Raw genomic sequence first — 25,345 nt, forward strand, 5'->3', positions numbered from 1 at the left:
ATGCACTTGGTTGCTAATTTTCCCTGTTCATTACGCACTGAAATGTCCCTTATGACCTATTCTCGTACTAAAAAATATACAAAAGAAAAGGGAAAAGGCTAAGTGATACTTCCATGACCTGAAAGTAGCTAATTTATCGTGTATTGTCTAGATTTCCTGCTATCCCTGTGGGAGGGGCACGATACGGTCCAGCCATCCCTTCGGGTAAGGGGTTACTCCTGTAAGGGGTGGCACAGATAATTCACCTCCATGTCACCCAGTCTTCCGCCATATTGCTGCCATCCCCCCAGCTCACGCACCCCTCTCTCATATACCTCTCCACTCCATCCCTCCATCTCATCCGCCTCCTCCTCTCTCTCCCCCCCCCTCCACCTCACTCACATACACTCTTCTCATTAGTCTCTCACTTTCCATCCTCTCCACATGGTCAGATCACCTCAGTGTATTTCTTCTAACGCTTTCTATCACATCCACATCCACACCTTAATGCATCTTCACTTCCTCATTTGCCAGTCTCTCCCCATGCAACTCCACATGCTCCTTTCAAATGACTCATTTCCACTGCTCTCACTCTTGACTTGTGTCCTGCCAACAAGGTCCAAGCCTCACTACCATATATTAGAGTTGGTATCACAGTACTATCATGCAGTGTTTCTTTTTACTTCCATGCTCACTTCACTATTTCTTATCTCTGCTTTCAAAGAACCAACAACCTTTCTTCCTTGTTGTACCCTTTCAAGCACTTCATCCTCCAGACTTCCATCCTTACTCATCACACCATCCAAGTACTTGAATGCACTCACATTTTCCATTTCCTCATCATCCAACCTCACTGTACATTCAGTGACATTCTCTTGAAGACCGTAACATCACTCTTCCATGCATTTGCCATTAGATTCTGTTTCTTACGCACTCTCCCAAACTAATATAACAAACCTTGCAGTTCCCTTACCTCGTCATTTAACAATACAGTATCATCTGCAAACAAAAATACAGGAAGTTTCCAAACACTGCCCTCTCTCATTAGGGTCACTCCAACATCCATTGCTGTACCTTGTATCTCATTTACAACCCCATCCATATGCAGACTGAACAGCCATGGAGACATGACACAGCCCTGTTTCAATCCAACATTCAAATAGAAAAATTCACTTAGTTCACTATCTGCACAAACTACAGCCTTAGCGCCCTCATACATACTCTTCACGGCATTCAGCAACTTCCCATCTACTCCATATATTCGTAATGTTTTCCACATTCCTTGTCTATCCTCTCTGTCATATGCTTTCAACAAATTCATGAAGTCCTCATACAACTTTCCCTTCTCTAGAAACCTTTTCACTAAAGACCTAGGGATGAATATCTGATATACACATCCACTTCCCTTCCTAAAACCTCCCTGTTCTTCTCCAACTAATTCCTCTGTTATTTCCCGGACTCTGTCATTAAGTATCCTACCATATGATTTGCCAATTACATTAAGAATACAGATGCCCTTATGATTACCACACACTTCTTTTTCCCTTTTTCCATTGTACAGGGGAGTAATTATACCTGATTTCCAATCCTCTGGGACTACCTTCCTCCCAGGCCAATCTGCACATCTTCCATATCCATTCTACTATTATCTCTCCCCCACACTTCAGCATTTCACCACACACTCCATCAATTCCTGGGGCTTTCCCCATTTTGACTTTCTTCATGCTTCCACAGTTTACTTCCAACCTACTGATCACTTCCTTCCTTCTCACCATCTTCCTTCTCCCAGCCATTCCCCAGCCTCTTATTTTCACATTACTTTCATTCTGGATGTTTAAAAGTTCTTTAAAGTGTTCTCTCCATCTGCTCACTTTTTCTCCCTTCTCCACAATCAGTTTGCCATTTTTATCTTTACCCCCCTTACTAACTTGTTTATCATCCTGTCCAGCTCTCTTTACCTCCTTCCAGAACATTTTCTTGTCATCCTTCCAATTTATACTCAAATTCCTTCCAAATTCCTCATCCACTCTCTTCTTACTCTCTCTTACTAATATTTTCACCACTCTCTTCCTGTCTACATATAACTCTCACTTCCATCTTTCAACTTCCTCCATGCCTCTGCTTCCCATCCAGTCACTATATGCACTCTTCTTTTGTGCCACAGCTTGCCTTACCTCATCATGCCACCATGCTGTTCCTTGCACTCCCTTCTCTCTTCTCTTCATCCCACACACTACCTCACATGCTGCACAGATTTCTTCTGTGAAAATCTTTCACACACCTTCCACCTCCCCATCTGCTCCAAATCATATTTCACCAATCGCTCTTCCACTTCTGTCATATATTCTGCCTTTTTTTTTTCCCATCCTCTTGCAACCTTTCTACCCTTCTTGTGTGGATTACTTCCTCCTGTCCTTCCCCCCTATTCCTCCACTGCACTTGAACTTTGACTTTCAGCCCCACTAAGTGGTGGTCAGAAAGTCCACTCCCCCAGCCTCTGTATGCTCTTGCATCCATTACTTGCCTTCTCATTCAGTCATCCACACACACACATTCTTTCATTACCCGGTACTTTCCATTCATTCATTTCACCACCCACCCTTCTCATCACTCGCCATATATACCTGTGGATCATTCTGGGCCTAAAAAGGGTATTGACCATCACCAGCTCCCTCCCAGCACAAATGTTCACCAGAGCACAGCCAGTCTCATCCACTTGTGCAGGCACACCCCACTCACCAACCACTCCATCCACCTTCACATTCCCTATTTCTCCATTCATATCTTCAGTCAAAAACACTTTCTCATTCCCCTCAAAGTTTTCCATGCAAGCTTCTGCATTTGCCCAAAACTCTTCTTTCACTCTGCTTGCACAATCTTGCGTTGGTGCATACGCACACACAATCATTGTTGATGGTCGTCTTAAAATTTAAATAGTGTGAATTGGGTTCAGTTTTGTATAATAGTGGAGTAAAGGTATCATAAATAAGCATAAAGATCCTATCTGTTCATAAAAGAAAATGAAAATAGCAAGGCATTGTCAAGCTTTAAATAGGATATATTTAGGTTTATTGTTGCATTAACCATCAGGAAATATAACAGGAAATTATTTTGAATTATGTACAGCCATTAGGAGAAGTTTTCCCTTGTGGCAGTGGAAAATTTTACCTGAACTATTTTATGTGATAGCAATGGGTTCGGAGATGGAGTGGGGTACAAGAGTTTGAGAGGAATTGCTACTGAAACAAAAATAATGATATATAGGACTGGTAGCAGTACTGTGAAAGCAGAGGGAGTATGGCCTTGTGTAGTTTGCCATAGGGGTGTGGGAAGTAACTCCATCTTGTGTAATATTCATGATAAGCGAGTACATAAGAGATGTAGTGGTATTAGAGGTAGGCTGCAAATTAATGCTGATGTCATGTGTATGGTGTACTGGGGAGAGTGTGTAGAGATTGATAGGTGAGAGATGACTGATCTTGCTGGAGAGTCTCTTGAATGTATGGAGGAGTTTTGCTATTTGTGGAACATGTTATGTACTTGAAGTGGGGTTGGAGCTAGCTGTGTGTCTAGGGTAAGGTGTGGTTGACGGAAGTTCAGGGTGTTGTTGCCTCTCCTGACATTGAGAGGGCTTTCCTTCCATGCAAAGGCTCCTTGTATGCAGCGTGTATTAGAAATGTTTTGCTGTATGGTAATGAGACCTAGGCAGTAAAGGAAGAGGATATTTCTAAGCTCATGCATACAGAAATGACAATTAGATCGATATGTAGTGCATCCTTGAATAAGAGACCCAGGGGGGGGGCTAGAACTACAACTGAAGAGTTGAGAGGAAGGATGGAACTTGAATGTATTAGTACTGAGATGAGGAGGGCTAGATTGAGGTGGTTTGGGCATGTTGAGAGAACAGAAGATGACAAATGGATGTGGAAGGCGGGAGGTGTGAATGTCGAGAGTAGAGTTGAGAGAGGTAGACCAAAAAAGACGTGGGATGAGGTCAAAGAGAGTGACCTTAGGGATAAGCAACTGAAGAGGGAGACTGGCAGAGATCAAGCAGTGTGGAAAGGCTCCATTAGGTGACCAGGGTCAAATTATGCAATCATCCTGGAGCCTTTATAAATGAAATAAAATGAAACTAGCAATATGAAGCACACAACAAAAATGTATAAGAAGGGAGGATACACTCTGTCTTTAGGAAGAATAAGAAATCAGGAAGGCAGGACACAATGTTGACAGGAGGTTGTTGGCAAACTCCTGCTTATGGCTTTACATGCAAACCGTGGTATAGTATTATACTCTGTCAGAGGTAGAACATGTACTTTTTTGTCCTTAAAAATATACACTTTTTTATTGGTTCCCAGTCATTGTCTCTTCATACATGTTACACCTCAGTTCTTGTTAAATTTTTCTCGTTTGTGTTTAATAGATACAGGGCCCTTTTAGCTTCTTCATTTTGAGGCATCTCTCCTGTATATTCCACTTCCATTCATGACATATCCTGCCCTTGGTTTTACCTAAAGCAAATAGTCTTAACGTAATTGTTGTCCTTATTTTGTGTGCCCTCTTTTTGCATAAGACATGTTTTATGTGACATTATCAGCCTCTACCCAAGCCTGATTGGCATGACGACCAACATATTTTGTATGGCAAAATAGCTGACCGACATTCAGTTTGCCTGCTGAAATTCAGAATACCCTTGCGATGATGTGATGGTGACGCAGCACTGATGTCATGGTCTTTGTGCATTTATACCTAGTATTCTCTGCATCATTCACCCACACTGTCCGACCATTGCACTCACAGTCAAATCCCATGTAAACAACCCTCCATGTTTGTGAGGCAGCTTAATACCAGTGAAATCATGGCAGCCAAAGACCAAATATCCCCATTGTTTGGTATTAAAGCTATAAGATTGCTCTTAAATTTGGAAAAGAAGCATGAAATTTTACAAAGGCTTGTTGCTAATGAATGAATGATGGTTCTTGTTTAACCCCAGTCCATGTGGACAAACAGATCCATTTAATGGAGGTACGCAACTGCTGCTGTTGGGTCCTCCCATAGATTCCTTATACTGCTGATGTTGTCTCTGTACCTTAGTGTGGCATGTGCTGTGTAGTGCTGAATAATGTGTGTTATGTTGTGTGGGCCTGTTCCACAAGTGGCACACTTGTCATTTGTGGGTCCACTTGTCCTGAATCTAAGCTGGTAACTCAGGAGGGTTGGGTGATGTCTTGATCTATGCCTGGTTTGGTATACACAATCAGCTCTATTTGAGGATATCTCTGATCGGTTAGTGTCTGGAGTGCGGCTTGCAGTGCGTTATCCTGATTGAGGTTTATATTGGCCTGTGCATGAAATAAATACACCTGTATGAAGGTGTATCATCAGCTTTGGAATGTCTGGTGGGGGGATGGTAATGTTTGTGTGGTGATTAGTTGTGTTGTGAGGTTCATCAAATATTGACAGGGGTTGTGCATTAGCACAGGCAGCCATTTAGAAGTGTGTGCCTCTCATATCAAGATGCTTTTAACAGGGAGCACTTTAGTTTCAAAGCATAACGAGCTGTGGGAATGGTTTTGGTGCAGTCAGTGATAATGCATAGGGCATTGTTGTGTATGGTTTGCAAGGTGTTACAGGGGATGTTAGATAGGATTGGGGTCCATGTTGAAGAGGCATATAGGAAGAGTCCCCCCCCCCCCCCTCAAAAAAAAAAAAAAGATCTGTCCCTGTAAGTGCTGTGAGTGCATTGAGAGTGGGGTGCACCACCTCTTGATGTCTTGTATGTGGTCCTTGAAGTGAGTATATCATCGTACATCACTCCTAGGATCTTAGTGAAGGGTCTGTGTGGCACAACACAGGTACAGTATATTATTAAGTGTGATGTTAGGGAAGTACCCATACTCATGCATGCTGATGATGATGAGTGTGATGATAGATTTGGGTGAAGCAGTTGGCAGCTTGTCCTCCTTGATCCATGCTTGAAGTGAGCTGAGATAGTCTTGTTGAGGTGTGCAGGCTGTATCTGTGATAAGGTGTGAGAATGTTATGGTAATGTGATCTGCATATGAGGCAGTATTTGTGGGCAGCTAAGGTATGAGAATGTCATGCATGTTTAGACTGAAGAATGTATGTGAAAGAACAAGAGTTGTGTGGAACTCCATTAGGAAAATCTTATATTCGTGATGATTTACCCTGCAGCATAGCGCCTGCTTATCTACCCAAAAAGTAATCAGCAAGCCTGCATTTGGTGTTATTCTCCATGTCTGTGCTGTACATTTTGTGATAGTAGTAGTATTAGTTGTTCCCTAGGCAGTCTGGCCGAACAGCCCTAAGTCCCTAAGGAAGGCCACGGCCAAGACTGGGCTTTCCCACAGAGCTCTCAAGAAGTGTATGTTGTGTTGTTGGCACAGATGATTGTGCGCAATGCAGTCTTCCATAATGTGCTTAATTGGATGGGGTGCTGTGTTGCATCCTGGACAGGTTTCAGCAACGGAGTCATCCAGCCTTATCCGATAACACAAGAGAGCTGGATGATGCCCACATCTCAGCCTGGCCAGGTGGACCCTGTCCTCACAAGGGAGATAGAACTCAGAAGGGTGGATATCAGGAGGTCATGCATGCAGCTGTGTGTTGTCTTTAAGTGACTGAATGGAGCGGCGAGTGATTTGAGCATGGATATGCTTCTGGAAGCTGGTTTGAGGCGTGGAAGAGGGGAGAGGTGACAATATTTGTGTATGATATCGTGTCCTGGGTGTTTTTTTAATGTTCCTTGGTGTGTGTGGATGTGCAGCCATGTAGTGTAATGGATGGTGTGGGTTTGTGGAGGCTGCGGCAAGAATTTTTGTGCTTGTCATATCTAGATGATCCTTGATTTTGAGGACTTTGGTTTCTTGGTGTAGATGGTCTGTGGATGTAGTAGCCGTGCAGCCTGTGATTATTTTTAGGGCCAAGTTCTGTATGGTCTGTAGAATGTTGTAGTGTGTTTTAGTGAAGTTAGAAGCCCAAGAAGGCCTTGCATAATTCAACACTGAATGTATATATATGTTTGTATACTGTGGTGGTGGTTTCTTTGTTGTGTCCAAAAGTTGTATGGGCAAGTGACCTTAAGAAGCTGGGTCTTGGCAGCAATTTATTTTTAATGTTTGCGATATGTTGTTTAAATGACATTAATGCATTGTATGTTACACCAAGGATTTTGTGTGTGTGTGTGTGTGTGTGTGTGTGATAAGGGAGTGTTGTTTATGGTGAGATGTGGAATGTGACTTTGTTCTGCTGTCTAGTTTGTGAGAAGGGTCACTGTAGATTTGGCTACGGCTGTTTTGAATCTGTTTGTGGTGAACCATTTGTGTAGTGTGTTGTTATAAGGTTGGAGGATGTGTGCAGCTGTGTTTACATTTTGGTGTGTACATGTCAGTGTTATGTCATCCACATAGGAAGCTATGTGTAATTGTGATGTGTGAGGTGTGGGTATGTCATACCTGTATAGGTTAAAGAAAGTAAGGAACAAAACAGATCCTAGGGGGATACCATTTGTGAAGTTTCTGATGTTCAGTGACTGACCATCAAATGTTATACGTGCACATCTGCCTGCCAAATAGTTTGCCAGACATCTTTTTGTGTTATTGTGCATGTTTATGTTGAATATTTTGTTTGTGAGGTTGTGGCAGGGGATGGCATCAAAAGCTTTGCTAATGTCTAGTGTGACAAAGAAAGTTCTGTGTGGTGGCCCAGCTAAATTGAAGCCATCAAAAACTCTCTGTGTAAGGTCTGTAAGAAGAGTGTTTTTGGAGTGTAGTGGCCTAAAACCATGTTGTGATGAGGCTAGGGGGATGTGAGACATAACCAATTGTAATGCCAGTCGTTCCATGATTTTGGAGGGGGTGCAGAGGAGGGTGATAGGGTGACGGGAGGAAGGTAACATGGGATTTTTGTTGGGTTTGGGAATAATGATGATACTACCATGCTTCCGGATGTTGGGTATTGTGTTTGTAGCTGTAGTTTGATATGTTGGTGAGTGCTTGTATGTCTTGTGGTCCAAAGTGTTTAAGGTGTATGTTGCTTATGTTCTCTGGTCACAGGCAGATGAGTGCTTAAGGTTGCTAATGATGTGCTTTGTCTGGTTATAAGTGAAAGGTGCGAAGTCTGGCTCTGTTGGGAAATGTCTCTTGCATCGAATGACACGTCGGTCGTCGTGATGGTGGTTTAGATGGCTGACGTGTGAAAAGTGATTGATGAGAGTGTTTGCTTGTTGTTTGTTTGAGGGTATGGTGTCTGTTGTTGTGATGGCAGCATGTGCTTGTGTAGTGTTGCTGTTGGAGAGTGTGATGCTGTTTTAGTGTTTTGTAGAGTTTGCTGGTGTTTGTTTTGTGATCAAGTGTTTGGAGATAATTATTACAGTTTAGTGTTTGCTGTTCCGATATTTTATTGTTTATTTGAGTGTTGTGTTCTTGTATTTGTTGTATGGTGTCTTGTGTATGGGATATTGGGGAGTGTTGTAGTGTGTCGCATTGACTGATGAGGCCCTGAATTTCTGGTGTGAAGTTGGGGTCATCTCTCTTTCTATTGCCTCTAGGGATGTGTCTTTTGTCTGCATTTTGAGTAATTGTATTGAAAGTGTGCACAGCAGTGGATGTAATGGATGTACTGTTTAATGTTTCAAAGTGTTGTTCTGATTCAGTTGTGAAAGCCTCCAGGTTGGCTCTCCTATAATTAGTGTATGTGTGTCTGTGGCCAGGTGGGGTGATTCTGGTTTTGGTAGTGATGATGATTGGGAGGTGGTCAGAGCCAAGGGTTTTGACCACTCTCCAGGATGTTGTGGGGGCGAGATTTGGGGAGCAAAAGGTGATGTCTTGGGATGTTGGGAGGAAGAGGGCTTGATGTGGGATATGGGTATGTTGATGGGGAATGTTGAGGATGAAAAGATTATCTGTTTGGGATTAGTACCAGCTCTCTGTCCGTATCAGGGTTGTTGACATGCCAGGCTGACACCTTGGCATTGAAATCACCACCCAGGATGATGTTGGGTATGTTAGTGATGTGGTGTATTTGAGGAGAGTAATTGTGTGGTAGTGTGGGAGCTAATTGGGGAGGAATGTATGTGTTGGCGATTGTTATACAGTATGTGGTTTGTTACCAGTGCTTATTTTAATTGGTTGTATTTCTGTTGTAGTGTCATGTGGGGGGAGAAGTGATTTTGTGTGTGCACTAGTATATGAAAATTTGATGGATTGGTGTACCAGGGTGATGAGTCCACCGCCACCACCATCGGCCCAGTATTGTCAAATGATGGTGAAATTATGAAATGTAGGTGTTTTTTGTGTTCTGTGTAGTTTTGTTTCTTGCAAGATGGTAATGTGTATGTTTTGATGTTTGATGAATTGTGTGAGTTCTTATTTTTTGGTGTTTAATTAGTGGTAGGTGGGGGCGCTCACCATCCACTCACTCGATGTAGTGCTGCTGTCGGGTGTCTGCCCTTTCCTCTCCTCCATCCTTCTTTCCTTCCAACCTCTTCTGTCTTTCTTTCCTTCATTCTTTCCTCATCTTTCTGCCTACAGGTGCCTTTACACTCCACTTCTGTCTTTCCTTCATTCTTTCCTCTTCCTTCTGCCTGTGGGTGACTCTACACTGAGTGACAAGCCAAATGGTTTCCTGTACACCAGGAAACCATTTACTGTGCTGGGTGGTAACCATATGAGGCGTCTCGTGGACAAGGGGCGAATGCGCCATTTTTTTTTCTTTTTTGTTATGAGCGTTTAAAGTTCAGGAATAGGTGGCAGACATAGAATATTATAGAATAGCATGTTATTATATATCATTAGAATCCTCTGGAAGAGGCAAATTTATACTGCAGGAAAAAATGAAAACACACACACACACACGCACACACACACACACACACACACACACAGTAAAACACGCGATGGTGTTTTTTCAGCATATAGTAATTATTGTTCAATCAACTTGAAATTCATTCCTGTATTAGATGTAAATGAAACTAAGATACTGTGAAATTTTCAGCCAAAAATTCCCATAATTAATATTTTTCCTATAATTATTAATAAAATATTTTCATCTCCTTATCGGCAACAGGTTGTTTTACTGTGTGTATGATAACCATTATATTGTTAATGATTGACATAATGAAGTTATAATACTCACCAACTATTTACAACTCCAACAGCACACCAAGATGAAGAGGGGGGGGGGGCCTAATGGTTAGTAGTTGAGGACGTCATCGGAGTGTAAACAAAGCCAGGCTTCATTCACGTGCTTGGCGGGATGACTAGCGGGGGTGCTAGCGCGCGTCTGATTGGCTGAGAGGCGGCCCTTTAACTCTGACAGAGGGAGCCGCTCGCCCATTGGCTGGGCGCGTGCCGACATTCACCCCTACAGCTCTGAAATCACAGACCCTCCCCACCCTCCTCCTCCTCCCCTCCACGTGTGCAAAACAAGGGAGATTGAACCTAGAATTCTGAACCCACATGGGTCGGAATCGGAAAACGCTCTTCACCACGAGATTTTCAGTGCTTCCATCTATCGGAAAACATGCATAACTCATTTTTGATGGGGGTGGCGCATTCGCCCCTTGTCCACGAGACTCCTCATATAACTAAATTTTGGTGCCTGGTGGTTTAGTGGGTAATTATTGCGCTCTAGTCAGATTGAGCTGGTGAAGGTTTATATCCAAGGGATGGTTGGGGTTGATTGCTCATGTATTGCTACTCAGGGATGAGTGAGGCTGGTCATTCTCATCCTAAATGTCGGGACCAACTGCCTACGCCCCGGGCTCCTACGCTCCTCATGGGGCAATGTAGGATTGGATGATGGATGGATGGATGGATGCCATCTATGTTTATTTGAAGAATGTTAATGTTGCGTGTACAATATGTGTTGGGTGCAGCAGCACAGGGGGGAGGTGGGGGTGTGGGTGGAGGGGAAGGGGTAAGAGAAGGTTGTGATAGAGATAAGGGTTGGGGTGAATCAGATTGGGAGGGAGTGGTTGGGGGTTTGGATGGTGTGGGAAGGATCAGAGGGTTGTGATAGAGATAAGGGTTGGGGTGAATTAGATTGGGAGGGAGTGGTTGGGGGTTTGGATGGTGTGGGAAGGATCAGAGGCTGAGGAGGTGTGGAGGAAGTAGGGGAGGGGCTGGTGGGGTGGGTTAGTGGGTGGGGGGGAGGAGCATAAGGAGCAGGTCCATGTATCTGTGTAATGTTCTCTGGATGAAGTGTTGTGCAGGTGTAATGGGACCAGTTCTTGCAAGAATTGCACTGAGCTGAACCCTTTGTGTGTCACCTTGAAGTGATAGCTTTTGAGCATGCTGGACATATGTATTTGTTTATGGATCCTGGATTGCTCTCAGTGTCACTGGCTAGAAGAAGTCTTCAAAAAATGACTGCCAGGGGGTCATTTCTCGGTGTAGAAAAAAGTGTTATTGTATGTGTTGTGTTGAGAGATGTGGTACTTGCCCGGACGACCAAAGCCACTTCCAGGTTCTTGGGCTCCGTGAGGGGCTGGGGGGGAGTTGCAGTGGTTTGGCTCCCATGCTGTCCTCCTCTTCTGCTTCGACAGCCCCTGGGGGTTGAACCCACAACGAAAACGCCACTGCTTCAGGTCCTGTAGATTTTGTTGATTAATTAGCATTGGGGGATGATATCAAAGGCTTTACTAATACCTGTTGTTGTAAGAAAAAGTACATTATGTGGGTTTTGCAGAGTTGATGCTATCAGATGCGTGTTGTGTGAGGTTAGTTTAGAGTGGTGGCAATAGCTAATCCTATGCCAGTGAGCAAGTCCACAATCAGAAATGTAAGGAAAAATAAAGATAAGCTCCTCCAAGCCATCCAGCTCCTTGGAGGTGATCACTAGATAGCGAGCTCTAAGGGGTGGGCATGTGCAAAAGTTGTGCTTAAGCATTCAATAACATCTTTGTGAAAAGTGTAGAAAAGTTTTGTGTTGATAACAACCATATTTTAAAAGTTATTTTAACCCTAGACAACTGCCCTATGCACCCCACCAATCTCAGAGGCTGTCACCCAGCAGTAAGTGATTTTTTTTTTTTTTTCCATGGAACTCAGCCAGTTAGCAGCAGCCATTCAGTTAGGAGAACATTGCAGTGTTCAAAGACCTTTACTATGCGAGAGCTTACAAGGCAGTGTGCAGTGCTGCTGACATGAGGATGGAGATGGCTGGGTTGGACAAAGAAGGTTGGTGTAGCATAGAAGTTGATCTACCATCAGAGCAAGGGGTGAATCATCATGCTAAGACACATACAACATGAAGAATGTGGTAATAAACAGTGTTTTTCTGGGGGAGTGCAGTTAAGGAAGTGATCCATCATGGATGGTGGTATTTAGTACCACATGTTTACACCACTGTCCTGACAACACCCATCATCAGTGCAGTCAGGGTACCAGCAGAGATGGGACAAGGAATACCTAGGGAAGGTTTTGCTGACGTCATGAGGGATGACATTGTTTGACTACTCGACAGTGGTCAGAAGATGTCATTCTGGAAAATTATACAGGAGGTGGAAGAGGAGAAATACCTTTCACTAAGGTTAAACAAGGAGGCAGAATCAGCATCAGAGACGGTATTGGAGAGACTAACACAGCAGTAACTGAGCAGAGTGTTGGAGATGGCTGACCCTTCAGGAAAGCATTGGTGGATGTAACCCTCAACATAAACTGACTCCAAGCTGTTTGTACAGATATTGACCATATAGCGGCAGAATTAAAAGCAGTGTTGGTTAAGAAAATCAAAGAACATTGCAACCACTCTTGCATCACCACTTTTACGATTCCACTTCCAGTCCCACCGTCTCTGTCTCACTGCCATGGCACATCCGCACCACCAGACTCAGTAAAACAAAACTAACCATGACAAATCCAGGGGGAGTGACATTGAAGACTTCGAGGCCTAGCCTCAACCCATGAGGGGTTAGAAGCACTGCTCATTCTCCTTCCTCTAACCCATAAGCATATGGGAAGGCATTTCACTGGGGAAGGGGGGGAAGGGGTTGCCCTGGAAATGCTCGAAGTTGCCTTGATGTCCAGATAAGGACTACTAAATGTGCATAGTACATGAATAAATGAGTATGTATAAGAATACCAAGTAATTTATGTGTAAGAAATTAATATGGTTTGAAATCTTGTGTTCAGATTTGCGTTCACATGAAAACTGATGGTAAGGAATGAATATATATCAGAACAATTTGAAAACAGTTCTTTCAGGCCACCTCATACATTAAGGAGAATATCTTTTTAATAATGCAATTATTTGAATAGCTTTAACTATAATTCCTTTTAAAGTTTTCAGTACACCAACACAATGTTCTGCCCTGAAAAATCAGCTGTTGCCTGAAAAGACACATTTTTCTAGTCCTGCGCCTATGTTCTTACCCTTTAGCCTCAGATACCCTCTTCCCAAAACAACAGTCACTTCATTATCTACAGTATCAGTGTGTTTTTATGAATGTGTTTGGTGGAAGTACATTTATCAGGAAGCCCAAAATTGGGATTTTGGAAAAATTTTGGAAACTCCCTGTACTGTTGTTTGCATATGATACAGTGTTGTTGAGTGAAGACGAAGGGGAGCTGCAAGGCTTGGTGGATGAGTTTGAGAGAGTGTGTAAGAAACGGAATCTAAAGGTGAATGTAGGGAAGAGTAAAGTGATGGTCTTTGAGAGAGGTGAAGTCAATGAATGTACAGCGAGGTTGGATGGTGAGGAATTGGAAAATGTGAGTACGTTTAAGTACTTGGGTAGTGTGATGAGTAAGGATGGAGGTTTGGAGGGTGAAGTGCTTGAAAGGGTACAGCAGGGAAGAAAGGTTGCTGGTTCTTTGAAAGCAGTGATAAGAAACAGGGAAGTGAGCATGGAAGTGAAAAAGTTACTGCATGACAGTATTGTGATACCAACTCTAACGTACGGAAGTGAAGCTTGGACGTTGTTGGAAGGACACAAGTCAAGAGTGAGAGCCGTGGAAATGAGTTATTTAAGAGGAGCCTGTGGAGTCACATGGAGAGACAGGCTGACGAATGAGGATATAAAGGAGCGTTGTGGTGTTGATGTGGATGTGATAGGAAGCGTTATGAGGAACACACTGAGGTGGTTTGGCCATGTGGAGAGGATGGAGGGTCAAAGACTGACGAAGAGAGTGTATGTGAGTGAGGTGGAGGGGGAAAGAGGGAGGGGGAGGCCGAGGATGAGATGGAGAGATGGGGTGGAGAGGTATATGAGAGAGGGGGGTGTGAGTTGGGAGCAGGGGAGTGAAATGGCGGGGGACAGGGTGACTTGAAGGCGATTTGTTTGTGGCCACCCCAAACGGGATTGAGGTGTCTGGCAATAGATAGATAGATAGAAAAATTTTTGATTTTCATCCTTATATCAGCTATACTCATATAACAGTTTTTTTTTATGGAACAATTTGCACAGTTCAGTTTACATGGCAGTTTTCACTGATACATTAACTGCACAAAACAAGGTTCAGCTGAATGTGAAATAAAATAGGAATGACACCAGAAACTACTACATTTCAGATTTTGTATCACATTTTACCTGCCATGCATTGTGTTTTTGTGTGTTATAGTGACTGTGTGTGTATCTTTGCAGGGACCAAGTTACTTCCTGGAGAATGGGGAGTCTGTAATGGGACAAAATGATGCCCTCATGTGGGCCAAGGTTCACCCATACTCTCCTCTTGGCACTGGACACCGCCTCAATCCATTTTAGTTCTACACTGAGAACTTCATCTCGCAGGCCTACTTTCTTTGTGTTTTTATTTTACATTACTCATTTTCTCCCTCAGCTTATCCATTCACACCTCATTATTTCTCCTGCATTTACAGCTTCCTTGTAGCTTGTACTACCTGGTCCCTTCTTTCTTATGCCATCCTAGTATGTCCCTGTGCATCTCTTCATTTGCTTTTGTAATATGTGTGTGGACAACGAAGGGACTCTCCTCTTACAAAGGAAGCTGCATGCATCATGTGTGAAGAGTATAATGTCAGTGCACTCTAGTAGTGAAATGTTGGCAGTTAGAAATGCATGTGAAAGCAGTTAGGTGAATCATAGCACATATAGTTATGGAATGGAAACCTTCTGCAAACAAACCAAAGAAATTGTGGGACAAAATCCTGATAAAGAACCTCAAGGTTAGGGAACTTGATAGAACATTTAGGAAATTATCTTGCTTTGATACCCATCAGCAGCTGAACAAGCTGATGCACACAAGTACAGTAGGCATGCAGGTTGCCTTCTTATCTGGGGGATTTCTTTGCAATATACTGTTCCTCGAAATACTGTGTCCCCCAGTTGTTTCTCAGTCCATCTTTAACCAGCAGTACTTGCTCAGACCAGAGTCATTATTATTATTATTATTATTGTGAGTGAGCGATGTTTACTTTCAGTTAAGTTTGGAAATGTACAGCCCAGCCCGGCCTGATCCAACTGTCAAACTAAGCAGAAGCTAATAACTTTACTCCTACTGTATGTAATGTAGAGTTGAAATTCTTTCTGCATGTGATACATTTATTTATTAAATTATCAACAAAAAACTCACACATAAAGGCGTAGGAACCCCTTGGAATCTCGAGTTTTCCAAGAGAGTGTTTGGCTCTAGTCGGTGAACATGTCAATTACGAAATCAAATTTTAAAAGATTTTTTGTCAAAACACTGTTTTTTGGCATCAACTCTAACAACTGAATATCAGAGATTTCACTTATAATTTTATTTCAGAGGGAAATTGTAATACCATGGCACGTGCTCACTTGTCATGGGCTCACAGAGCACACTTTACTGATTATTATTATTATTATTATTATTATTATTATTATTATTATTATTATTATTATTATTTTAAGCACAATCTGCCTATCTCTCTCACCACGTTTAAAAAATAAAAATTGGATTGGAGGTTGAGAGGCATAGATATTAATGATATGTTAAAAGGATAACCTGCATAGCAAGAAAAGTTGATTCACAAAAATAGATAAATAATTAAATAATTGATATAATACTGAACTCTGTACAGTTAATGTACTCTTTCTAAAATGTAAAAACTAGGTTGAGGGGAGTCAGTGGACAGTACTTTTTTGCTTGTGCTTTGTCACATTTTGTACTGTATCACATTGTGCGGACATAACAATGTGATCATATTATCAGGACAAATATAGAGTCCATAGTGTACCTATACCTTAAGTGTCAACCTTATTAAGTTGGTAATATTTCTTCTGTAATCTGGCATCATGAAGTAGAAGGTAAATACTTGTCTTATCTGTTACTTATTGTATTAGTGTAGGTACGTTCAGTTGATTAGTATGTTAAAGTACTATTTACATAAGATTATTGTATCAGCTTTATGGGGTGTCTCATAATCAGGTTTAAACTGTCTGGTGATAGTGTGATTTAAAAATGTCATATCAATTAAGGGGAAAATTAGTAATTTTTAAAATCTTCTTATCACAGGGGTTTCTACTAAAGTGAATAATTTTGTTTGTCACTAACAAATATAAGATATGAAAGACATCACTGTACTGAAAGGGGTAAGAGAGACAACCAGCATTAATGGAGACAGAGTAAATGAAAGCATAACATTCTAACTGGTGTTGGAGAGGGATACATTCATGTAGTGGCACTAATATTGCTTGGCAGCTCCACTAACTGATTATGCATCATCCCTCAAATGATTTCTTGTCGTGTGAAGAGAGGTGGTTAGTTGCAGATTGCAGGGAGGAGGGGGGCAGTTTTGACCAACAGTCCACTAGATTCATCCCCAGATAAGCCTGGGACCACAGCAGCAACATTCTAACTATGACACCCATCTTCATAGGATGTATTCCTCCACCAGTGTCTACTGTCGTGTCCCATGTCACACACTCCTGACCATCCGGTCTACTCTTATCCACCACCCAGACCCCCATCCTTCCCAAATCAACCTGGGGAGATCTTTTATTTTTTTTAACTTTATTCTTGCAATCTTTTGACTGTTTTACATACAGTAGCTTAAGATAGATTTTTTATTTGACTGGAGGGGTTAGATATGTCCTTATTTATTCCCGAATATGATAGGCCTTTTCCAAAGGGAATGAAGCTACTACAGTATTAAACTAAGAAGGACATTACTTAAATGTAAGGTGATAACAGAGACTTCATTTTAGGGATGGAAAGTAATCTGCATTACTAATTTGTGTATATGTGCCTTGGAAGATATTTGTTTAAGCCTTATATAATCTGGGTTAAATGAAACTAAACAGTATATATTTTATATATATATATATATATATATACACACACACACACACACAGTATAACAGTGACAGTAACTTTTCTCATGAAAAATAATATGGTAAAGCAAATACTGTACAAGAACCCATCACTTAACTGTTTCTTGACTCCATGTCAGTGAAGCTAATTTTCCAACACCAGTTTCTTTTAGCAGTACGGTAACCAGTTTTTGTTTTCAAAGTAACTCAGACAAAAATATGATACAAGTGACTGATGTTTTTAAATCTGTAAATTGCTTAAAAATACGAGCATTCCTGGGAAGAAATGTGATTGCAGTTTCACAAAGTAAATCTTTACTGTCAGACTATTAAAAATGTATTTCCTGAAATGTCTTGGTTCATTAGGGTTTATGATTGATATTCATCTGCAGTGGTTTATGGTGGCAGTATGGCAGTATATTGTGTTTTAGTTGGTTGTGAGCTTTAAGTTGGCTTTAAACTTGGTGTAGGTACACTGTATATGTATTTTCCACTGGTCAGCCTTGGGACCCCTGGCATTATACATTATCCCACTTAAGAGCCCATGTTATAATTATGTGTGAATGCCAGATTGATTAACATTAAGACTCTGGGTAACTCATCCCTGTTGTTAAGTGAGAGGTGCTTGTATACTTGTATATTTCTTATGGGATAGCATATTGACCACATTGTATGTCCAGTTTGACCCTCCAACTTCCAGCCACCCACCACACCCTTATGTGAAGTAGATGGGCAGTGATAGAAAAAAAAAAAATTCTTAAGTATGTTTAAACTGTCAGTTGCTGTTTTATTCACTGTATATACTGTAATGGTTAGTTTGCAGTTCACCTACTGAATTGTAAAATATGACAAGTGCATATTTGAGATACAGGTGTAGCATAGATATAGTACTGTAAACTCTCCTCTTAAACTGCCCATTTTCTCATTGTTTTTCAAGTACATGAAGAGTAAATTGAAGAATTACTACCCTTTAAAGTTCCATTGTTACCCTTGCTGTACAATTAGTTTTCCAGTTTCACCCAAGTTACAATACTAGGTATATGGAAAAAGTTGTGCTAATTTGGATATCCCTGACTTACTATAAGGACTACTTGCATTGTATCTTTAGATCCATCATCTTTTCTTCTCATTGGTGTAGTTCATGCAATTGGTTAGTATCAGACTCAGAAAGGGTATATGCATATGAAAGTGAAGTTTCATTAGAGAAAGTTTTTCAGTGCTGTGGATGTACTTGAGTATTTTCTCCAGGCAAACCTCAGAGGATTTTGTTAACTGAGAGATTTCCTGCCATTCAGAATGTTAAAACTTACTTGATTAATCTTACTGTTGGATCTACTTAGGTATTTTATTCAGGCCGGCACTAGTCACTTTCATTCGGCTTAGAGGAATCCCAGTGGTTTATTTAGAGGAATCCCAGTGGTTTAATAACGTGTGAAAATAGAGCAGGGGTTTGTTCTTCAGCTTGTGTGTTCATACTTGCACTTTTGACAATCCTTAGTACAGTTAGGGACAAAAATTCATCTGATATTTTAGCTCTTCTGTTTAGTACTTTGCTAGCTCTAGCTAATACTTATAAGCTGAGAGAGACTTGCTGTGTGTCTGCATCCATAGGTGATACTTTTCGATATGATGTATCAGGGAAGAAACTGATGGACATGTCTTGAGTATGAAGTAGACACAACTTAATATAGGTGAATGTTTGACCCTTGACTGTACAGTAGTATCAAGGGGGCTGAAGCATAGTCCCTCTTGTGACACTAGATCATCTATGCATTATAAGGCCTTACAATGGTACAATAGTAGTAGATGGTATGTATTGGGAAAAAAAAAAAAAATTGAAGTAAGTTCCATATTCCCATTTTACATCAGCCAAAGGGCTAGGGACCCATGGTCGGATTATTGTAATTCAGAACATTAAAAGGTGCATGATGGGCCCGTGCCCCTAGTAGCATTACATGATCGAAATGCTTTCAGCTACTTCTTGGGGATTCAAACTTGCATGAAGTACATGAGTGCCATTCCAACTGTTGTCCTTAAATGTTCAGTCTGAGCAGGAGTAAATTCAGCTGGTTCTGCTCCAGTTCCTAATTTAGATCTATGTTGTTAGTTTAGAGTAAATTTGTTTGTCCTACACTCAGCCTCCCGTAATTTAAGACATTTGAGATTCAGCCTATTTTAAATGACAAGTTTCGCCAAATTACTGCATATTACTCATTGTTGATCTCTGTTTAAGTAGTACTATTGAAAATAAGATAGTAAACCTGATTTTAATAAGTATGGTGTACTAGGTCCAGTAGCATCAGGACTGCTGAATGAGTTGAGCACCTTGTTTCTAAAAATCCATAATGAGCGATTAACAGACAGCCCGGGTTCTACAGGTGCTTTGGCATCTGAAAGTATGACATACAGTAGATGCTTTCCAGATCACATATGATCCTGTTTATACAAGTACCCCCATAAATTACTGTGCAATCCACTCCATTGACCCATCTGAAAATCCTTTATATTTCTTTAATGAAGTTTCCAGTGTGTGTTTTTTTTTTTTATCAGGACACCTATTATGCAGCTGTCATTTAATATCTAACTTTACCTCTTAACAGCCTGTCTGGGCTAATGATTAGAGTATTATATTACAGTAATATTACAGTATTAATAATGAACACACACACACACACACACACACACACACACACACACACACACACACACACACACACACACACACACACACACACACACACACACACACACACACACACACACACACACACACACACACACACACACACACACACACACACACACACACACACACACACACACACACACACACACACACACACACACACACACACACACACACACACACACACACACACACACACACACACACACACACACACACACACACACACACACACACACACACACACACACACACACACACACACACACACACACACACACACACACACACACACACACACACACACACACACACACACACACACACACACACACACACACACACACACACACACACACACACACACACACACACACACACACACACACACACACACACACACACACACACACACACACACACACACACACACACACACACACACACACACACACACACACACACACACACACACACACACACACACACACACACACACACACACACACACACACACACACACACACACACACACACACACACACACACACACACACACACACACACACACACACACACACACACCACCTCAGTGTGTTCATCCTAACGCTTCCCATCACATCCACATCCACACCACAATGCTCCTTTATATCCTCATTTGTCAGCCTGTCTCTCAATGTGACTCCACAGGCTCCTCTTAAATAACTCATTTCCACTGCTCTCACTCTTGACTTGTGTCCTTCCAACAACGTCCAAGCTTCACTTCCATACGTTAGAGTTGGTATCACAATACTGTCATGTAGTAACTTTTTCACTTCCATGCTCACTTGGGTGATCACGTGGTCATTGAGTTCCAGATGTTAATAGGAAACGTCGAGCCAAGAGACGAGCTTCATAGACAGGGAAGATACAACTTTGGCAAAGCAAATTTTACAGGATTGAGAAACTTTTTTGAAAATGCGGATTGGAGAAAATTCAGAGAAACAAGAGAGATACAGAGGAAGTGGGATATCTTTCTAGACCTCTATAATTTGGGAGTGGAAAAATTTGTACCAAGAGTAAGAGGGAAAGAAAACAGGAAAAAGGAGTGGTTTAATAGAAGGTGTATGATAGCCAAAAAAGAGAGAGATAAGGCGTGGAACAATTGGAGAAAGAGAGGTAACGACAGAACAAAGGAAGAATATAAAAGAACAAGAAACGAATACACAAGAATACGTAGGGAAGAAGAAAGGAATTTTGAAAAAGGTATAATTGACAAATGCAAGGATGAACCCAAACTGTTTTATAGATTTGTTAATGGCAAACTGAAACAAAAGGAAGGAATCACCAAGCTGAAAGTAGATGGAGAGGTCTTTAATGATGCGGCAATGCAAGCAGAAATAATGAACAAACGTTTCCAGTCAGTTTTCACTAAAGAAAAGGAGCTTGTGGAAGGGGAGGGAGTGATTAGAAATGTTCCGGTGATGAAAGATATAAAAGTGGAGGTGCAGGAAGTGTATAAATTACTGGAAACTCAAGATGTAAGGAAAGCCCCAGGACCTGATGGAATTTCTAATTGGGTACTGAAGGAATGCAGAGAACAACTGGCGGATAAAATTCACAGCTTAATTGTATGCTCACTGGAAGAGGGTAAAGTGCCAAAAGAATGGAAGAGGGCAAATGTGGTACCAATTTACAAGGGAGGAAACAGGGAAGAACCCCTGAATTATAGACCAGTGTCTCTAACCAGCATGGTCGCAAAATTGTGTGAGAGAATCCTGAAAGACAGATGGATAAAATATCTGGAAGAGATGAATATTTTGGCTGAATGTCAGTTTGGATTCAGAAGTGGAAGGTCATGTGTTTCAAACTTGTTGAGCTTTTACTCAAGAGCGATTGATGTGGTACAGGAGAGAGATGGTTGGGTGGATTGTGTGTACTTAGACTTAGAGAAGGCCTTTGACAAGGTACCTCATAAGAGACTAATGTGGAAACTAGAATACAGTATATAGGAGGACTAAAGGGGAAACTTCTGGAATGGATGAGAGACTTTTTGAGAGACAGACAAATGAGGACAGTAATAAAGGAAAAGATGTCTGGATGGAGGGAAGTAACAAGTGGAGTCCCTCAAGGCTCAGTGTTGGCGCCAGTAATGTTCCTGATTTATGTAAATGATATGGTAGATGGAGTGAGCAGTTATGCGAGTCTGTTTGCTGATGATGTAAAGATCTTGAGGAAGATAGAGGTTGAGGAGGATTGTAAAATACTGCAGGAGGATTTGGATAGGATACACAATTGGAGCCGGACGTGGGAAATGAAATTTAATGTAAAGAAATGTAAAATATTGGAAATGGGTAAAAGTACCAGGAGACCATCACTGAATTATTTTTTGGGTAATGAATTAATCACAAAAAGGAGAGAAGAGAAAGATTTGGGAGTGCTGGTCCAAGATAGTTTGTCACCAGAAAAGCACATTAACAAGATAGTTGGAGAGACTTATAAGCTCTTGACTAACATAAGAGTAGCATTTCATTATATGGATGAGGAAATGATGAAAAAATTGATAGTGGCCATGATCCGCCCCAGGTTAGAATATGCAGCGGTAGTGTGGTCCCCACACAAAAAGAAAGATATAAACAAGATTGAGAGAATACAAAGAACAGCAACCAAGATGGTCCCCAGTCTGACAGACCTGTCATACAGAGAGAGGCTGGAAAAACTGGATTTGCCTTCGTTAGAGGAAAGGAGAAAGAGGGGAGACATGATTGCGGTGTTCAGGACCATGGTGGGAGTAGATAAAATTGACAAAGAAGATCTGTTTGTATGGGATAAGAGAGCAACAAGAGGACATGGAATGAAATTGAAAAAGTCAAGCTGTTTGAAGGATATCAAGAAATATAGCTTTCCTTACAGAAGTATAGACTTATGGAATAGCCTGGACAAAGAGATCGTCCAGTCTAAAAACATAAACGAGTTTAAAGTTAAATTCGACTTATTGAGAAACAGCGACGGAAACCCACGAGCATAGTACATTCCGTGTATATCACAATTAGGTATATTCTTAAATATTTGGAACGACTTAGACAAAGAGGTGGTGCATGAGAAAAACATTCATGTGTGTAAAGGTAGACTTGATAAATGTGGATATGGAGACAGGACAACACGAGCATTGCTCAATTCCTGTATACTACAAATAGGTAAATACAAATAGGTAAATCACACACACACACACACACACACACACACACACACACACACACACACACACACACACACACACACACACACACACACACACACACACACACACACACACACACACACACACACACACACACACACACACACACACACACACACACACACACACACACACACACACACACACACACACACACACACACACACACACACACACACACACACACACACACACACACACACACACACACACACACACACACACACACACACACACACACACACACACACACACACACACACACACACACACACACACACACACACACACACACACACACACACACACACACACACACACACACACACACACACACACACACACACACACACACACACACACACACACACACACACACACACACACACACACACACACACACACACACACACACACACACACACACACACACACACACACACACACACACACACACACACACACACACACACACACACACACACACACACACACACACACACACACACACACACACACACACACACACACACACACACACACACACACACACACACACACACACACACACACACACACACACACACACACACACACACACACACACACACACACACACACACACACACACACACACACACACACACACACACACACACACACACACACAGTTTGGAGTGTCAAATTGTGGGAGGTTTAGTGTAAAAAAGAAATTTAAAAATACCAGTAATACTGCACAGTTGAATAATTGGGAACTGATTATAGAACAGAGAGACATATGGATTGAACCAACTCTGAGTGATATTAGAAGTAAACTATATTGCTGCAAATAGTTACAAGGTGTAGTGGTAGGTGGGGACACTCACCATCCACTCACACGATATAATGCTGCTCTCGTGTACCTGCCCTTTCCTCTCCTCCCTCCTTCCTTCTTTCCTTCCTGTTATGTCTTTCTTATGTCTTTCTTCCTTTCTTTCATTCTTGCCTTTTCCTTCTGTATATGGGTGACTTTACACTGAGTGACAAGCCAAATGGTTTCCTGTACACCAGGAAACCATTTACCATGCTAGGTAGTAACCATATAACCAGATTATCACGCCTGGCAGTTTAGTGGGTAATTAAAGCACTCTAGTCAGATTGAGCTGGTGCAGGTTTGTATCCAAGGAGTGGTTGGGGTTTATTGCTCACGTAATACTATTTAGGGATGAGTGAGGCTGGTCGCTTTCATCTTAAATGTCAGGACCAGCTTGCCTAGCCCTGGGCTCCTGTGCTCCTCATGGGGCAACACTGGACTAGATGATGAATGAATGAATGAATGTTTATCCACTGAAAGTGTTTTGTACATATACTCAGGTTCTGTATTTATGTAAGAGCTTCACATATACCATGTAACCACATCATTATGTTATGTGCTAAATGTGTACCACTATATTGTCAAACAGCAAACAGAGAGTAGATAAGAATTCCCTGTAACTGAAGAACCATGTACAGTAAAACTTCACTATATTGGACTTGTGCTTCTGTCAGACACAGTAGACATTTTGAACCTGCCTTTTACAATACACTCAGTTTAATGCAAATGAAATAACTATGATGTAACCAGTGCTTAACTGCTTTTTCGGTGATCAAAGTTTAAATTTAATTACAGCATTTTCTACTATAACACTGTGTTCATCATCATATTATTATGTATATTGTTGCCTGCTGTTTATTATAGTACCTCAAACTCAGATGATGACATTTGGACTTTTTTTTTTTTTTTTTTTTTTTTTTTTTTTTAAATCAGAGAAATTCCTGTGTAACCTTTGATCAGACTGAGTCTTCCCCCAGGTACTGTAATCCTATGTAGTGAGGTTTTACTTCAGTTACATAAACAAGTTCTCCAGGAATATATGTATCTTACAGTGGAAATGCAGGCCTTAATAACTGGTAGGTTAATAATTCTAAATGCTGAGTAAAAGAGTAGCTGCCTTTTCTATTACTGTCACTCATTCACACCACTGACTCCTCACTTTGCAAAAAACTTCCATCGCCTACCCACTCACTTACACCTGCCTGTGGTCTGTTTCAAAGTAGTATTACACTCTGCTGACTCACACGCTTCCACACCTGCCTATAATCCCTCACCATGACCTGTAACTATAATTGTAATTTGCAGTGGGCTGTAGTTATATACCACAGTTAAAGGTGATGGAGTTACAGT

The 25,345-nt window shown here is 41.5% G+C and overlaps 1 protein-coding gene across 1 annotated transcript in view; it reads left to right on the forward strand.

The window, feature by feature from the left end:
* Positions 1–14,704, forward strand: part of LOC145413442 (WD repeat-containing protein 17-like) — a 163,212-nt gene extending 148,508 nt beyond the window's left edge. Inside the window, exon 25 of the mRNA XM_080283132.1 lies at positions 14,585–14,704. Within this exon, the coding sequence (XP_080139258.1) occupies positions 14,585–14,704 (120 nt within the window). The remainder of the gene's footprint in view (positions 1–14,584) is intronic.
* Positions 14,705–25,345: the final 10,641 nt, after the last annotated feature.

Source organism: Coenobita brevimanus, chromosome 96 (genome assembly GCF_032717465.1).
Source record: "Coenobita brevimanus isolate Jiangsu-jjx chromosome 96, ASM3271746v2, whole genome shotgun sequence".
Lineage (NCBI taxonomy): Eukaryota > Metazoa > Arthropoda > Malacostraca > Decapoda > Coenobitidae > Coenobita > Coenobita brevimanus.